We start from the raw sequence: 17,338 nt of genomic DNA on the forward strand, positions 1-17,338 counted from the left end.
TAGAATTGGAATGGATTTGCTCAGAAGGCAGTGGGACCGCCTTCATTGGAAGTTTTTCATCAGAAGTTTAATGGTCACCTGTTAGGGATTTCTGGGTGTGATTCCTGCATTGTAGGTGGTTGACCTAGATGACTCCATGGGTCCCTATTATCTCTTTTCAGGTATCTGTTTTGTTTATTCGCCCATATCTAATCCATTAGCCCATCCAAGGCACAGTCTAACACTTCCACTGCCTTTCCTAATTTAGATGGAACAGAGTGATAGAGATGGGTGTCACCCACATGTAGATTTTTCCTCACCCTATCTCTCCTGATAACAACTCCCAGCAACTTGATAGAGATGTTTAAATACCATGCAACACCAGATTCTCATTTCAACAATTGTAAACAGTTGTGGCATAAAACTCTGTATGGCACTTTCCTATACATTCACCAACAAGCATTTACCTTCCATGAAATCATTTTGTCTAAACGACACCTGCTATCTGGAAGGCTAACCCCACGGTGCAATATTGTGGACAGGTGGCAAATGAACTGAATAAATAAATAATGTTAAGCAGTTATTTACCGATCTTCATAGAAATACTTGTTACGCAGTTGCCAATGAACCGTGAGCAGTTCAATGTAACAAATTAAGAGGACTCTATCTCATATGCTATCTCACACAACCGGATGACTCACATTGCTTCAAATTTTTATGTGGTTCCGCAAGGCATCTTAAAACTGTGAAAACACTGTAAATCCACAGCCTTTATTGGATGTCTAGCTTCTCCTGTTGCAATGAGAAATGTCCCCCAGCCATGCAGGAATCTTTCACCCAACGTGGGGCTCGAACCCACCACCCTGAGATTCAGAGTCTCACGCTCTACTAACTGAGCTATCTCAGCACTGCGAAGGAGGCAGTCTTGCAGGTATTTGGGACCCAAGTCACATGGGACTGTGAACACCAACCTGAACGCCTTCAACTGGGTCCAGAAATGTACTGGCAACTCATGCAGGTGTTTGAAAACAGGAGGAGCTATACAATATCTAAACAGAACAGCAGGCAGTAATCCGGTTGCTGCCTTTTACGTTCCTGGACTTCTAGACTAGGCAGTTACATGTCATCAATGGCTGGTAAACATGAAGGCTATACTCTTCTTCTACAGTGGGAGGCAGCAATGCTTCCTTATAGCAGTTGCTGGAAGCAGCAGGATGAGAAATTTTCTTATGCTCAGGTCCTGCTTGCAAGTTTCCCACAGGTGTGTGAATTGGATGCTGGGCTGAATGGACCATTGGCTGGATCCAAATCGCTCTTCTTATCCCCCCACCTCCCCACATATAATAGGACAGAAGAGATAGCTTTGAATGATGATGATGATGATGATGATTTATACCCCTCCAATCTGGCTGCATTTACCCAGCCACTCTGGGTAGCTTCCAGCAGAATATTAAAATACAATTATTCCTCAAATATTAAAATCTTCCCTAAACAGGGCTGCCTTCAGATGTCTTCTAAAAGTCTGATAGTTTTTTATTTCTTTGACATCTGATGGGAGGGCATTCCACAGGGCAGGCGCCACTATCGAGAAGGCCCTCTTTCTGTTTCCCAGTAACTTTGCTTCTTGCAGTGAGGGATCCGCCAGAAATTCCTCAGTGCTGGACCTCAGTGTCCAGGCAGAATGATGGGGGTGGAGACACTCCTTCAGGTATACTGGGCCAAGGCTGTTTACGGCTTTAAAGGTCAGCACCAACACTTTGAATTATGCCCGGAAATGTACTGGGAGCCAATGTAGGTCTTTCAGGACTGGTATTATGTGGTATCAGTTGCCACTCCCAGTCACCAGTGTAGCTGCTGCATTCTGGATTAGTTGTAGTTCCCGGGTCACCTTCAAAGGTAGCCCCACATAGAGCACATTGCAGTAGTCCAAGCGGGAGATAACCAGAGAATGCACCACTCTGGCAAGGCAGTCCACTGGCAGGTAGGGTCTCAGCCTGCATATCAGATGGAGCTGGTAGACAGCTACCCTGGACACAGAATTGACCTGCGCCTCCATGGACAGCTGTGAGTCCAAAATGACTCCTAGGCTGCACACCTAGTCCTTCAGAGGCACAGTTACCCCATTCAGGACCAGGGTGTCCACCACACCCACCCGCCCCCTGTCCCCCAGAAACAGTTCTTCTGTTTCAACCTCAATCTGTTAGCCGCCATCCATCCTCCAACTGCTTCCAGACACTCACTCAGGACCTTCACCCAATTTACTGGTTCCGATTTAAAAGAGAGTTAGAGCTGGGTATCATCCGCATACTGATGATAAATGGCCATAGGTTAATTTCTAGGTTGTCTCATCCTGAAAAGGATATTTGGGAGTTGGAGAAGTACCAAAAATGGGCAACCAAAATGACCAAGGGGGTGGAAGAACTCCACTACAAGGAAAGTGGACAATGTTTGAGGGATTTTAGTTTAAAGAAAGAGATCGAAGGGGTATGCCTGATGTATATAAACTGATGTGTGGTGTGGAGAAAATGGATGGGGAACAGTTTTCCTCCCATAGTACTAGAACTTTGGGAACATCCAATGGAGATGAATATTGAAAGATTCAGGTCAGATGGAACAAGTTACTGCTTTTTAAACTACTTTTTGTTATCCTTGAAGAGAAAGTGGTAATATGTGGGCTAGACAATGTTACTGTTACGTGGATTTGTAGCTGTTTGACTTGCAGAACCCAAAGAGTGCTCTCCAATGGTTCCTCATCATACTGGAAAAAAGTGAAAAGCTGGGTGTCACAGGGTTCAATCCTGGGCCCATTGTTCTTCAGCGTCTTTGTTAATGACTTAGATGAAGGAATAGATGACACGATTTGTAGATGACATGAAACAGGGAGGGAGTAGCTGATATGTAAAAACATTTCACTAAAAGTAGAAATAATCAGAATATTTAAAATTGAAATGCTGTACCACAAACAAGGCTCTGCTCATCTCTCTTGATCAGTCATGCACCACTTGTGCCTTAGAGTGGTCATTTGATACCTTTTGGAGAGTGAAGACCTGGCAAAGGTTGACAGGGGAGCATCTCAGTCAGGTATGCTTACTGAGTGCACACAAAACCTACATTGGGGGAAAAGGAAGAATTTGAGAAGGAAGACTAAAAGAAAAAAAGATGCAAAAAGGTGTGTGTGTCGTTAACATATATGAGAGAGTGCTGGAAGGGAAATAGTTAAATAGGTTGCACAGACAGGACCCAGGGGGTGGAGTCAGTGGGTCTATAAAACTAGTTCTGGGAGGAGTTCGTTGGGAGTTGTTGGTGGGCAGTTGGTTGGTTTTAGTGGGTTGGCTGGTTGGGAAAGGCAGTTGGAGAAGCAGTTGTGAATAGAGAGACAGTTAGGGCAGTGGGTTCTTGAGTGTGGGGAGGTAGAAGAGATAGAGAGGAAAATAAGACTAAAAAAGTAAAGAGCAACAATGTTTGGAATGCTGTAAAAGTTTTGTTTGTGTCTGAAATAAAATACACTCTTCTTTATTAATTGAAAAGCTGACTTAGACTGAAGTGATTTTACCAGGGAGGACCTGGTTGGTGGCAGCGGATTAGTGGTGTATGGGTCAATAGTCTGTGAGATGACCGGGGGCTCCATACGAACGCCACAGTGTGTTCTTTGTAATTTTGCATAATATACTTGTTAACTGCCTGAAAGGTACTCCCTGGTGTTTATTTTATATTTAAGTTCCTAGTTTCCAAATGACTCGAGCTGTTCCACCATCCACTATTCCATGACTTAGCCCAAAACTTCCAAATAAAAACGTTGCAAGCCAAAGGCCAAAAGTATATCGCCTAACAGACTTCTTCACAAATACCAAACCCACACCGATACAGGACAAACTAGAGGACATCCGGGTATTCTGGCTAACACTCGGTATCAATGACATGCCTTCTTAAATAATCCAACAGTAAAAATGAAGCAGCCGCTAGGCCTTTGATCACCTTCGAAAACCTTCTCCTGAGAGCAGAGGGACATGGCAAGGGAATGGTATCCACAAGATACAAAATACTGCTCCAGAACCCCACCGACCACCTCTGTGCAATCAAAAAACAATGGGAACATGACATAGGCTATGAAACAAACTCTATCCAATGGGCTAAACGATGGTCTAAACCTCCCCTTAAATCCATCTCATCCAAAAGAAGGGGACTCATCTTGAAACTTATCTATAGATGATACTTAACACCAAATAAGTTGGCACTGATAGGCCCAGGAGGATGCACATCTACAGGCACATAACTTCACATGTGGTGGGATTGCCCCAAAATTCAACACTTTTGAACATCAGCCCTACAAGAAATATGCAAAATAACTAAACAGGTATTAGAAGTAACCCCAGAACTAGTCCTATTGAACATTTCCCAAGACTATTATGCCCACTCAACCTACAGAGAACTTATAACCCACCTACACTCAGCTTCCAGAAGCATCTTAGCTAGACACCAGAAGGGACCTGTCAGGAGTGAACATGGACCACTGGTAGCAAACTGTATGAAAAACACCCTTACTAGAAAATCTAACCCACAAACTGAAACTAACACGGGGACAAATAAAAGAGGACGCCTTCACCCCGGTGTGGCTCCCTTTTATTACATACACAGCCCAACAAGATAACAACAAGAAACCACCAAGAGCATCTGAATTGATATGGCTAACAACCCTCCCTGTACACACGTAAACAAAACTTACGGCAGTCAACTGAAGGCAACCTACCATGCCCTAGGCCCCCCAACTGTAGTGATCAGGTGGGATTGCTATGAGGAATTATAACAAATATAGAGCAAGCCATCTGTGTCAGCAATGAAAGCATTTCGTTGACTGGGTTTAAACTATTTTGATATGATTCTTGATCAACCCACACCTCTGCATTCCTGTTCCATTTCTCTTTCTTGACCAGTCACGTACACTGCCAGTTGCTTAGCCAGGCATGCATCCTGGGCCATCAAAATTAGTGGGCAAGCTTCTTTTGATGTAGCTTTCCCAATATGTTAATCTCAGGATGTTGATCTTAGGGCCTGGAAATAGTTTCACAGGAAGGTGATAAAGATGCCTATCTCCTTGCCATCCTTCCATCGTCACTTGTTTACTCCTGTTTGTGATCTCCGGTGTTTCTCTAGTCCTCTTTTATTTACTCTCAGATTATGTATGCATGCTCAGAGTAGTCTTTGTAGTTAAAAGAATTTCTTTTGATCTAACTTTGTCCCCATGTGGGGTGTGTTGAAATGCTCAGAAGAAATCTGATTGGTTCTTACGAACACTCTGTAAAAAGTTCTTTTGTGAATAAAACGACCTGGGCCGAGGGGTGGAAGGAGACAGAGATTATTATACGCACCCTTCCCAGAGTCTTGCTGGTTCAAGCCTCTGTGTGTATTCTTATTAATCAGAGTTCAATCCTTCCTTTACTTTGTGAATGCCTCACCCAACCTCTCTCAGTGTCAATGAAAACTAATAAAAGAAATGAAATGTATTTGGTTTTGTTGTAAATGTATATTTGAAAAATCAAATAAAAACAATAAAAAGGAAAACTAATATATGAAACGATGAAATGACACGGATACAAAAACATTATACATACAGTATGTAGAAGAATGAAGGTTTACTACTCCCTCTTCCCCTCCTCTTCCCCCACACTTCTCTTCTCCCCCAACCTTATACCGTATACAAGATTAAGGCTCACATTGAATATAAGTGATCTGTAAAAAGGACATTATGATCAGAAAACGGAGGTGATGTGTGTGCTTTTGTAACCCAAGGAAATCTTTCCTGAAAACATTTTAATGAAAACTTCATCTCAACACGGACTTGCATTTAGCTATGAGGCCCGTACCTCAGAAGAAGAGCCTATGCTTTGAATATGCAGGGCTTAAGTTCCATCCCTGAGATCTCTGGATAGGAATGAGACTCGTGTCTGAAGCCTTGGAAATCTTGGGCCAGGCAGCACACAAGTCCTCTTCCACCTTGGAAAAGGACTCCCACCATTCCTGACTACAAGCTTAAGCTGGCTAGGGATGTTGTGAACTTCAGGCAATGAACACCCAGTATGTAAAGCCAAAGAGCTCTGGGACAGATACTATGGAACTGGATTGACCAGTGGCCGGACGTGACATTCCCGAGTAGAACATCACACATGGCACCATTGCCAAGAGCCATGAAATTGCTGTTGATGTTCCGATGAATGAAATATCTGCATGGGAGTATGTGTGCTAATTGGGAATTACTTAATTAACCGGTCTACAGCCTATTTAGTAGCGTAGGCACCTCTGGTGGAGCCACACAGTGGAAATTCTGCCAGTGTTGACTCAATGTTTCCCTTGCACTCTTTGGAACAGTGAAATGGAGCTTCTTCTGGGTCTCCTGCTTGGGGTGATTGGAGTGATAGGGATTCTTTTCCTGTTGCTTCTCTCCTTTGCAATTTATTATGATCTTTCCAGGAGTAAAATCCCATCTGGATTTGACAGTGCATTAAAGCTTCGGGTCATTCACTGGACTATCATTATGGTGGTCATTGTGGTAAGTTGGGGACTTGTTGAGCCATTATGTGATGCAGCAGGTTATTCTTATGATCTTATGTGAAAGGTGATTAAGAAATGATGATGATGATGATGATGATGAGAAGAAGAAGAAGCATCTTTAATTTTTTCTTTATGATTTTCAGTTATATGCATTTCAATAGTTTTACAGTCATTTTAACATTTCAAAACTTGCCATTATGGTGAGTTGGGGGCTGGATGAGCAACAGGTGAAGCAAGTGAAGCCACAGGTTCTTATGTGATTAAGGTGATTAAGAAATGTAATTATTCTTATTCTAATTAGCAATCTTTAATACATCTTTAGGTGTAGGCAAAAACATTTCTAAGTCTTTTTAAATGTGTTTGAGGGAGGGATGCTTTTGGCTTCTATATATTTTATATATACCACTTCTATATCTTTTAAAGGTGTTCTTGGTTTGTTTGCACTTCTTTTTATTATGTATTTTGTGTTTTTATCTAGTATTTTTATTCTGCGAACCACCCTTTGATCTTTGTATGAAGGCCGGTATACAAATTTATTTAATAATAATAGTTTATATATTTCAGTAATTCTTATACATACTGCACAATAGAGCATGAAATGAGGAAAATCAAGGAGTTTACTAGATGATGATGATAGATGAAGATATTATCAAATTTAACAAGGGCTTTATTTTTAACCTGTAGAGGGACACACATAGAGACAAATATATTATTCACACTAACAATATGGTTTGTTTACATCATGGTTTCTTCAGGAAAGCACATATTGTCTCATAGGCAAGCAAGCAGATTGTGGATTGTTTCTCCAAAGCTTCTTTTGACTCTGCACCTTGGCTGGTGTTTGGGTTGGGGTGGCCAAACAAACCATGATTTAGGAAAGCTTTTGGGTTTTGACATCAAGCCAAACCATTGGATCACTTACTGTGACCCAGGGCTGCCTCTAATGATAGTCCCATTCTAAGCAGACAGATTGAAATTAATGGACATGGCTAACATGAACTCATTCATTTCCATGGGTCTACTTTAAATAGGACTTATTTGGATACCACCCCCTGTGAATAGGATGCAAATGTGGGCACTATTTTCATAAGACTGTTCCTTTGCCCAACAGGGGAAGTGTTTTGAACTGCTGGGTATCTGCAGACAGGTTGCCTTTATCCGCTTCCTCCTGAGTTTCTATAATCCAAGAATGGATCCCAGCCTCTCTGCCAAAGATCTGCATTTTGACGGGGTTCCTGTGAGGGTTTATCAGCCCAAAGCACCATCTGCTGGCCCAAGGAAAGGATTTGTGTTCTTTCATGGAGGAGCTGGGATGGTTGGAAGCATCGGTAAGAGATTAAGGCTGTCAGCCCGTGAACACTTATCTAGAGGCCAGCGCCATTGAACTCAAGAAAGTCCGTGTAGAATTGTGGAAAAGCAGAGTTGGGAGGGATCCCAAGGGGTCATGTAGACCAACACCCTGCAATGAAGGAATCACAGCTGAAGAAGCCCTGCCACCTTCCAAGGGAGTCCGTTCCTTGTTGAAAAACTCGTACCATCAGAAAGGTGTTCCTAATGTTTAGCTGGAATTTCCTTTCTGGGAAGAAGTGCTTAAGATATCAATGTAAGAGAGGTTTACTGGGCTGAGATACAAGAATGTTGGCGGTAGTTCCTGAAGGGACAAGGGGCACACGTGTGCTTTGGATTATTTTTATTTATACGCATATATGCTGACTTAGGTCAACAGGAAGAAACAAACAAATGGAGGCTCTTGTTATCATGGCTTCCTAGACCCCACATCTCTATTAAGGATATTTTGTAAGGTCTTGAGTTTAAGCCGCACTTTAAGTTTTCACAGTCGGAATCTGGAAAGAAAGTGTGGTTTATATTTGGGGCAATACAGCATATAATAATTGCTGCTCCTGATCGCTCTGTTTATTAACCCAGCCGCCCTCCCTCCCCTGGCCACCCCCTCATTTACACTTGACCCATTCCCTCACCCCACCCGACCCCACAGCCACCCCACCCACATTTGCTAAATAGGTCAACAAATCAACAAACTGCACTTGCACCAGCTTTCATTTGCAAGACAAAATGTGATTTCACAAGTTAGCAATTAATACTGACACTCCTGGCTACGAAACACAGCGACATTGTATTGCAACAGCTTATAAAGTAGCAACCTAGTAATCCCATTGCACCAGAAGTGGTTTTAGTCATGCTGGTCACGTGACCCGTAAAGCTGTCCGTGGACAAACGCCATCTCCCTCAGCCTGAAGCGAGATGAGCGCCACACCCCATAGTCACCTTTATCTGGACTTAACCATCCAGGGGTCCTTTACCTTTTTACCTATAAAGTAGTAACTTCTGGAGGAAGGAAGGCAAGAATCAAGTGGGGACTCAGGAGGGCTTGCCATTATTAGAGACATTGATATTGTTGTGGTGGTGGGAGAATACTGTTCCCCTCACAGAGCTTGCTTCCTGAAATGCAAGAGCCATGATTCCAGACCTTTGACCATGCTGACTGGAGAAATGTTTTTTGAGGTGGGCATTTGGGGGGGTTTATGTCAGTAAAAATTGCATGCACAAATACATTATATATCAGAAGACTGCTGTTCAAAAATGTGCTTTTAAAGGCAAGACTGGAGGCAGCAGATAATTACCTCCCTATTTAAAATTTCCCTCTCATCTTGCTAGGGTGCTACGAAGATGTCTGCAGCAAAATCGCCAAGGAGACTGATTCAGTGGTTGTGTCTGTTGGGTAAGTAAATGCAACCACGTATCCTTTCAAATGAAAAATGTGTGTGTGTGTGTGTGTGTGTGTGCGCGCGCTTTGCACCCAGCATGTTGCTGTATTTTGATGGCATCCCTTGCCATATTCTTTGCAGGAGAGAAAGGCTCCCCGTGAAAGTTGTCAACATTCCAATATTAATTTTTATTAGTTTTCAGTTACAATATAATACTTTATTATAACAATGCCAAATTATAATGCAATTAGTAATACCAATCATTCAGATACCCAATTATACAATTTAGGTACCCTCCTGTGTGCTAGAATTAATCACCTCCATTTGTATTGACACATTAAATTATTTATAAACTACAGGTGAAGCATTCAAACACTCTACTTGTTCTTCCCGTGTGTTGCAATTATTCTGTCTGTAATGTTTCTTCCTCTCTTTGCAAAATATTATGTCTATCTTTTGCCAGTTGTTGTTGTTCTCCATCATGCCTTGGGCAGAGCTAGTGTCCCATTGTTGTTTCAGAGGTTCTCCATTGCTCCATCCTGTGCTTCATTGTTTTGCAACTTTAGCAGCAGCTGCAAACATCACACTGTCCCAATAAATATCCTGTTTTCGCCATTTTTCTCTCATCCTTGGAAGGAGAGTAAGCTGTTGAACTTTATCAACTCCTTGGCAAGCTCACAGATTCCTCTCATCCTTCCGTTCAGTCAAAGTTAAGCGATTACACTTCCAATTTAATTAAATTCCAAGTCCTTTTAGCATTATTCAGATCAGTCTGAGGATAATAAAGAATAGGGAAGAGTCAGCTCTAAGTTTACATCACAAACCTTTTGCAAAATAGAACTTCCCTCCATTTCCCCCTTTTTTGTTTTGTTTTACACACACAGTTCCATTTGATGTTATATTCCATAGCTGCTATCCAGTTTTCACCGTCTTCATCTGTATATCCATAATTTGAACTAGCATTTCAAAGGAGAACTGCCAAATCATAAATGTATAGAATAAAACTTTATATAAAGAAGCCGTAGGCTCCCCTCCCCTTTTATACCTAATGAAGTCTTCTTTCAAGTTCAAACCTTAATGAACTTGCAGCTGCTTCAATTCTGCAGTGTATAATCTCATCTCTTTTAGCACGTGTCTGTACATTAGTCGAAATTAAACTCTAATTAACAGAAGAGCCTCTGCTTCTTCATGGCGGCATAGGAGGGTTATTGGCAGGTGAAGTGCTTTTGCACTCAGCGCCTCCCTGCCTCCCACTTTCCATGCTGAAGCAAGAGCCAGGTACTGAGACAAACTGCAAGTGAAGCCCATTCCCCCCTGTCCCGGGGGGGGGGGGGTTGCAAGGATAATTACTCTCAATCATCCTTGTTTGCTTCTTCACCAACGATCTCCCGCTGTTGTGGGAGCTGCCTCCATTGAGGCAGACCGGAAGAGGAAGCCGGAAGCAATCAACATTCTGTTCTGTGATTGCAAATCAGAGCTTCGTGCACCTAAGACATGAAAATGCTCACTTCTGTGGGGAGACTATGAGCTGGGCATAAGGCCTTGCACAGCACCCCTAACCAGGGCCTCCAGATCAGCCTCAACTTGGAGACCACCCAACCCAGATCCAGCCTACAATCAATTCAGAGATGGGGCTAATAATGTTCAGTTAGGGCTTTTATAGAGTTGCCATATTTCAAACAGGGGAAATCCGGACAGAAAAGTTGTTGAGCTATTTTTATGGGGAAATGGCAGAAACGGCACTGCTGACATGGACTGCCATATGTCCGGATTTCCCCCGACATTGTTTCTGATTTGGGCCCCGACATTGCTGTATTCTGGATGTGCCTGGGAAAATCTGGACATAAGGCAACTAAATCTCTCATTAAATTTAGAGTCAGGAAGGAACAGGTAAATGAGAGGTCATGCCCCTGCATCTAAACAGAAGCGGGAGGGAAAGTTGCAAGTGGCAAATGGTATTGCACCACCTGGATCCAATCCTGAAGGGTTCTGCTTCCCTGGCTCTTTTGCTAGCTGGAAAAGTCAGTTTTTTAAGGGCACGATCCAGCTGACTTTCACATGCATTGTATCTGCTATAACTGATCCAGCAGGCTCTTCTTGGAATCCTATGTGCTCATGGATGTGTTTGGAAAAGAACCTGGAAGCTTAAAACTCTGCTTCTGTTTTATTCACCAGCTACCGCCTGCCTCCAGAGCATTGTTTTATCTGTGCTCTCTTGTGTTTTGGTTTTTAAAATTATTGTTAGTGGTATTTTATGACCTTTTACTGTGTCAATCAGCTTTTGGTGATCCATCAGCATTGGAAGGGCAGGATTCACACACCTGTGTGAAGCAGGGGGTGGACCCTTCAGAACCAGGGTTCAAATGTCACACACACTCAGCCAGCTGTGCTTCTTGCCCTCAGGACTCACAAATGCCACTCTTCCTCCCCTACCCAGGCCACACCCTTCTTTTCTGGGATGTTAGCATCCCAAATTCATATATATGTAAAGGGTTAATTGCAAGAGCTGTAGAATTCTCTGACATCATACACCCTGTAGCAGTTATGACAGTTATGGCAGTTGGTACGCCAGTGACAGCTATTAACAGTCTTTTGCGTGAGAGCAGCCGAACTGTTGTTCTGCTGTCTGCCTCAGGGTTAGTTAGTCTGTAACAGTTTAATCTATGTGACATACTTTTTAGGTGTGCATCATTTCGGGACACAGTAATTCAGTTAACCAGAGGTTAAACTAACCCCATTCCAGCTCCAGGAGAAGCTCTAAAATGAATTAGCAATTTAAGAAACATTCACCTGCATTGTATATTTTAGCTGCAACTGCAAGTGCACTAAGTACATACCCTCCAACATTTCTCTGATGAAAATAGGGACATCCTCTCACACTGAGAGCCAGTGCGGTGTAGTGGTTAAGAGTGGTAGACTCGTAATCTGGTGAAACGGGTTCGCGTCTCCGCTCCTCCACATGCAGCTGCTGGGTGACCTTGGGCTCATCACACTTCTTTGAAGTCTCTCAACCCCACTCACCTCACAGAGTGTTTGTTGTGGGGGAGGAAGGGAAAGGGGAATGTTAGCTGCTTTGAGACTCCTTCGGGTAGTGATAAAGCCGGATATCAAATCCAAACTCTTCTTCTCCTTCTTCATACTGATGATTTTTTTTAAAATATTCCACACATCTTACTGGGTTGCCCCAGCCACTCTGGGCAGCTTCCAACATATACAAAATATAATAAAACATTAAAAAAACCTTTCCTATACAGGATTGCCTTCAGATAGCTCAGGAGTTGGGTAACTCCAAACCCTCCAACATTTATCCAATGAAAGTATGGATGTCGTAAGGGAAAGCAGCACATTACGAGATCAAATCAGAAACCAGGACAGCTGCTATATTTTTTAAAACTTTTTAAAAATTAATTTTCCAAATTATTACAAATCAGACCAAATTCCTTAAATTTAATACAATTTCTTAAAATCAGGTTTCTCACTCCTGTTGCAAACACGTGTCGATCATTCCTCCCCGTAGCTGCATCTTCTCTTGTTTAATGTTCGGTTGTCATCCTTCACTAGACGTTAGTCCATTCTTGCAGCTGACTGGTTTTTCCTCCTTACAAACAGCGCCTCCGTTTAATCTTATAAATATATAATCCATTTTATGTGTGTAGTCCTTCATTTACATTGTTGTTTCAGACCTGGTGAGCAGGGAGAATTAATTACTATCTTCCTTTGTTCTGTTCTTTGCCAGCTTATCTGGGTGGTACGAGGTCACATTCCATTCCTTTCACTGTTCACCAGCTAGCATACTGGCTGCAGCCTAAATAACTCACAGAGTACATAAACAATCTTAATCTTAAACAATGTTAATCTGCCATTAACATTCCACTCTGGAGTTCTTCCTCGGCAAACAATAATAATAATAATAATAAATTTTATTTATATCCTGCCCTCCCCAGCTGAAGCCGGGCTCAGAGCAGCTAACAACAGTAAAATGATAAAACTTTCTAAAATCTTTTCATTATAAAATTAATTCCAATCAAATTAATGGCAACCATTGGGCTAGAAGTTCTGTGAGGATTGCCAAAGGAGGGAGTCAGGCTGTGCCCTGGCCAAAGGCCTGGTGGAACAGCTCTGTCTTGCAGGCCCTGCGGAAAGATGTCAAGTCCCGCAGGGCCCTAGTCTCTTGTGACAGAGTGTTCCACCAGATCGGAGCTACAGCCAAAAAAGCCCTGGCTCTGGTTGAGGCCAGCCTAACCTCTCTGTGGCCTGGGACCTTCAAGATGTTTTTGCTTGAAGACTGTAAGTTCCTCTGTAGGACATACCAGGAGAGGTGGTCTTGTATGTATGAGGGTCCTAGGCCGTATAGGGACTTAAGGTTAAAACCAGCACCTTAAACCTGATCCTATACTCCACCGGGAGCCAATGCAGCTGGTATAACACCGGGTGAACGTGATCTCGCAGCGAGGACCCCATAAGGAGTCTCGCCATGGCATTCTGCACCCGCTGGAGTTTCTGGATGAGTCTCAAGGGCAGCCCCACGTAGAGCGAGTTACAATAATCCAGTCTGGAGGTGACCATCGCGTGGATCAACAGTTAAAGACAAAGTATTTTCTCAAGTTCAGTCTCTTGTCAGATCTATTCAGCAGCCATTCATTTTCCCTGCTCCACACCGCTCCCTCACACTCCTGGTCCAATCCAAATATAATTTTAAATAAAGTCCATTCAACCTCAGTTGAGGTGGGAGGGCATTAGAAAACAACCATGTTAAATTCCTGTTAAGCATAAATCAAAAGCCTCCCCCCTCTTTTCCAAGGTGACAGACAGAATAACAGAGCCAAGGCTACGCACGTCTCTTTCATTTTACAGGGGAGGACGAGAAAAAGAAGACAATTTAGAAACCATATGAAAGCACAAAGCATGTTGTCCTCCCGCTTCCTTTCTTGGCTGTTGTGTGGGTTTTCAAGCTTCAGGAAAAAAACATTCAGATACCTTCAAAGAGCCAAGCCCCCTTCTTTTGGCAACTGATTGATTGCAGCCCATTATCATATGTCGGTCCAGGAGTGCCTCTAATCAATATTCCAAACTGCCTCTAATCAATACTCCAAATTGAGGAGGAACCAACCATAAATCATGCCTGAGACAGAGGCTCATCCATGGCAGGGACACACTCCCGGGTCGCACCCGTTCTGTCTTTAAAGTTGGCAGACATGGGCTAAAGTGGCAGAGCAGGATGCAGTGAGCTCCCCAGACCACACTGGGGACATCGCCAGGTTTTTTGCCTCATAAATATGTGAGGGCAGTGGGGAGCAACCGCCATTAACTCGTGTCCCAGGTGGAAACCGGGAAAGCTTCTCTAAATCAGGGATGTCCCTGGAAAATAGGAACATTTGGAGGGTCTGGAAGTAAAAGGTATATGTTATTTAATTGTTAAAAGAGTGTGTCTTGTGTAGTTTTTATAGAAGGAAAAAGAGAACTAATAAAAGGGTCAAAGCACTGAGGGCTGCCTTCCACATACCCTGCAAATGGGAGTCTAGTTAGTGTCTAACTTCCACATCACACACCCTGTTTTGTGCCCTCATCCCTTGATCTTACCTGCCTGGAATTTGTCCCTGACCTGAGGTAATCCCTCTTGAAGAGGATTCTGCATGAGTTCAAAGCTTAACCATCTGCAGATGGGGTGTACACAGGGCTTTTTTCAGGGGGAACTCACAGGAACTCAGTTCCAGCACCACTCAGGTGGGTTCTGGCACATCTCAGGTGGGCACCATTGCCATTCTAAGAGAATGAGGGAGGTGTTCATGATTCATGGAGATTTCTGGACCATATTTCTGGACTTCTTTTTCTAGAAAAATAGCCCTGGGGGTACATCCCAGTTGGGTTGCACATCCCACATACAGTGGTACCTCGGGTTACATACGCTTCAGGTTACAGACTCTGCTAACCCAGAAATAGTACCTCGGGTTAAGAACTTTGCTTCAGGATGAGAACAGAAATCGTGCTCCGGTGGCACAGCAGCAGCAGGAGGCCCCATTAGCTAAAGTGGTGCCTCAGGTTAAGAACAGTTTCAGGTTAAGAACGGACCTCCAGAGCGAATTAAGTACTTAACCCGAGGTACCACTGTATATAGTAATGCCTGAGCAAGAATTTGGAGGGCTATTCATGGATACTTGCAGGAATGCTGCTGAAGACCAGTCGCTTGAAGCCACAGGAAGAGGGCCTTGTGTTTGGGCCCTGCTTGCAGGTGCCTCATAGGAAGCTGCTTGGACCTGGTGAGGACAGAGTTCTGTACTAGATGGCCATGAGCCTGATCTAGCAGGCCCTTCTGGTGTTCTTATGTGATCACGAATGTGTTTGGAAAAGGTTCTGGAAGCTTACCTCTTTGCTTCTGTTTTATTCTGCAGCTACCGCCTGTCTCCTGAGCATCTTCCTCCCACTCAGTACAAGGACTGCCTTGCTGCTACCATACACTTAATTCAAAATGCAGCTTCCCATGGGGTGGATCCTTCCAAGATCATTGTTGGTGGGGACAGTGCTGGGGGCAATTATGCGACTGTTGTTGCCCAGAAACTGGTGGAGAGATCAGACCTTCCAAAACTACGGGCTCAAGTGCTCATCTATGGGACTTCCCAGGCTATGGACCTCAACACGCCTTCCTATCAGCAGAACAGCTCAATGCCCCCCTTGTTCCGGGAAAACGTTGCTTACTTTGGAATGAAGTATATTGGAAAAGATACTTCTTTGGCAGGGCCGCTCCTGAAGGGCTCTCACGTGCCAGATTCAATGAGGCTGAAATATGGGAAGTGGGTGAGTCCAGACAACATTCCTGAGAGATTTAAGGGGAGAGGCTACAAACAAGTCCCACTTGCTCCTTATGAACCTGAAGTCTATAGGCAATTATCAGAGACATTAAAAGACGATTTTTCTTGCCTTTTTGCTGAGGACTCTGTCATCCAGAAGCTTCCTGAAACCCTGACTGTGAGCTGCGAGTACGATGTATTACGAGATGACACACTGTTGTACAAGAAACGTCTGGAGGACCATGGGGTGAAAGTCAGCTGGTTCCATGTTGAGAACGGGTTTCATGGGGTGCTAAACCTCTTTGACGCAGGTGTCTTCACAGTACCCGCTGCAATTGAATTAATGGACAGGATTATCGACTTTGTCAAAAACCTATGAGAGGAAATCTCTTGAATTTGTGGGTCATTCATAAGGAAGGGAGAATCTGCCAACTTTAGCTTCTGACATTTTGTCACTTTTCCAGTCATAAATCAGCTCTCCACAATTCTGTAGTTATATGCGGTTCTTGGGGACAGCGGGGAATTGCTCATGAAAATTCACCAGCACTTTTGTGTGAAATTTTCCTAATAAACTTTTACTTTGCATGGTGTTTTGACTAATATACACATGATTAGAACCCATTTGCTCTAATATAATACATTTCTATATTGTTTTCACTAATATATAATTATTTTGGACATTTCCCCTTCCATTTTCATTTTACTACACACTGGTTGGCTGGAGATCTGCACTCCTAATGCTATTCTAGGCTGAATCAACAGAATTATAGGGTCCAGATCAAGAGAAGTAACAGTTTCACTCCATTTTATCTAAACCAGACCTGACCAGTAGGACTGTGTCCAGTTCTGGGTGCCACAAATTAAGTAGGATATTGATAAGCTGGAATCTGTGCAGAGGATGTGGGTCAGGCTGATCAAGGGTCTGGAAACCAAGCCTTATAAGGAATCATTGATGCAGTTGTATATGTTTAGCTTGGAGGAGAGAACAGTGAAGTGATATAGTAGCCATCTTCAAATATATAAAGGGCTGTCGCATGGGAGATGGAGCAAGCTTGTTTTCTGCTACTTCAGAAGATAGGACTTGAATCAAGGGATTCAAATGATAAGCAAGGAGATTCAGATTATACATTAGGAATAACTTGCTGAGGGTTAGAGCTGATCAGCATTGGAATGGATTAGCTCAGAAGGCAGTGGGACCGCCTTCATTGGAAGTTTTTCATCAGAAGTTTAATGGCAACCTGTTTGGGATTTTTAGGTGTGATTCCTGCATTGCTGGTGGTTGACCTAGATGACACACTACAG

General features: G+C 43.2%; 1 protein-coding gene across 2 annotated transcripts; it reads left to right on the forward strand.

Annotated features, from left to right (window-relative positions):
* Window positions 1-6,315: 6,315 nt before the first annotated feature.
* On the forward strand, window positions 6,316-16,624 carry LOC310682896 (arylacetamide deacetylase-like 4). 2 transcript variants are annotated; one of them, XM_083452218.1, is made up of 4 exons: window positions 6,316-6,523; window positions 7,637-7,853; window positions 9,202-9,265; window positions 15,641-16,624. In XM_083452218.1, the coding sequence occupies exons 1-4, from the start codon at window positions 6,347-6,349 to the stop codon at window positions 16,413-16,415; spliced, it is 1,233 nt and encodes a 410-aa protein (XP_083308344.1). In that variant the 5' UTR covers window positions 6,316-6,346; the 3' UTR covers window positions 16,416-16,624. The 2 variants fall into 2 exon arrangements, with proteins under 2 accessions (XP_083308344.1, XP_083308345.1); XM_083452219.1 differs by lacking the exons at window positions 6,316-6,523; window positions 7,637-7,853; window positions 9,202-9,265 and adding an exon at window positions 11,637-11,887.
* Window positions 16,625-17,338: the final 714 nt, after the last annotated feature.

This window comes from Podarcis tiliguerta (genome assembly GCF_965153285.1).
Source record: "Podarcis tiliguerta genome assembly, chromosome: 8".
NCBI classification, from domain to species: Eukaryota; Metazoa; Chordata; class Lepidosauria; order Squamata; family Lacertidae; genus Podarcis; species Podarcis tiliguerta.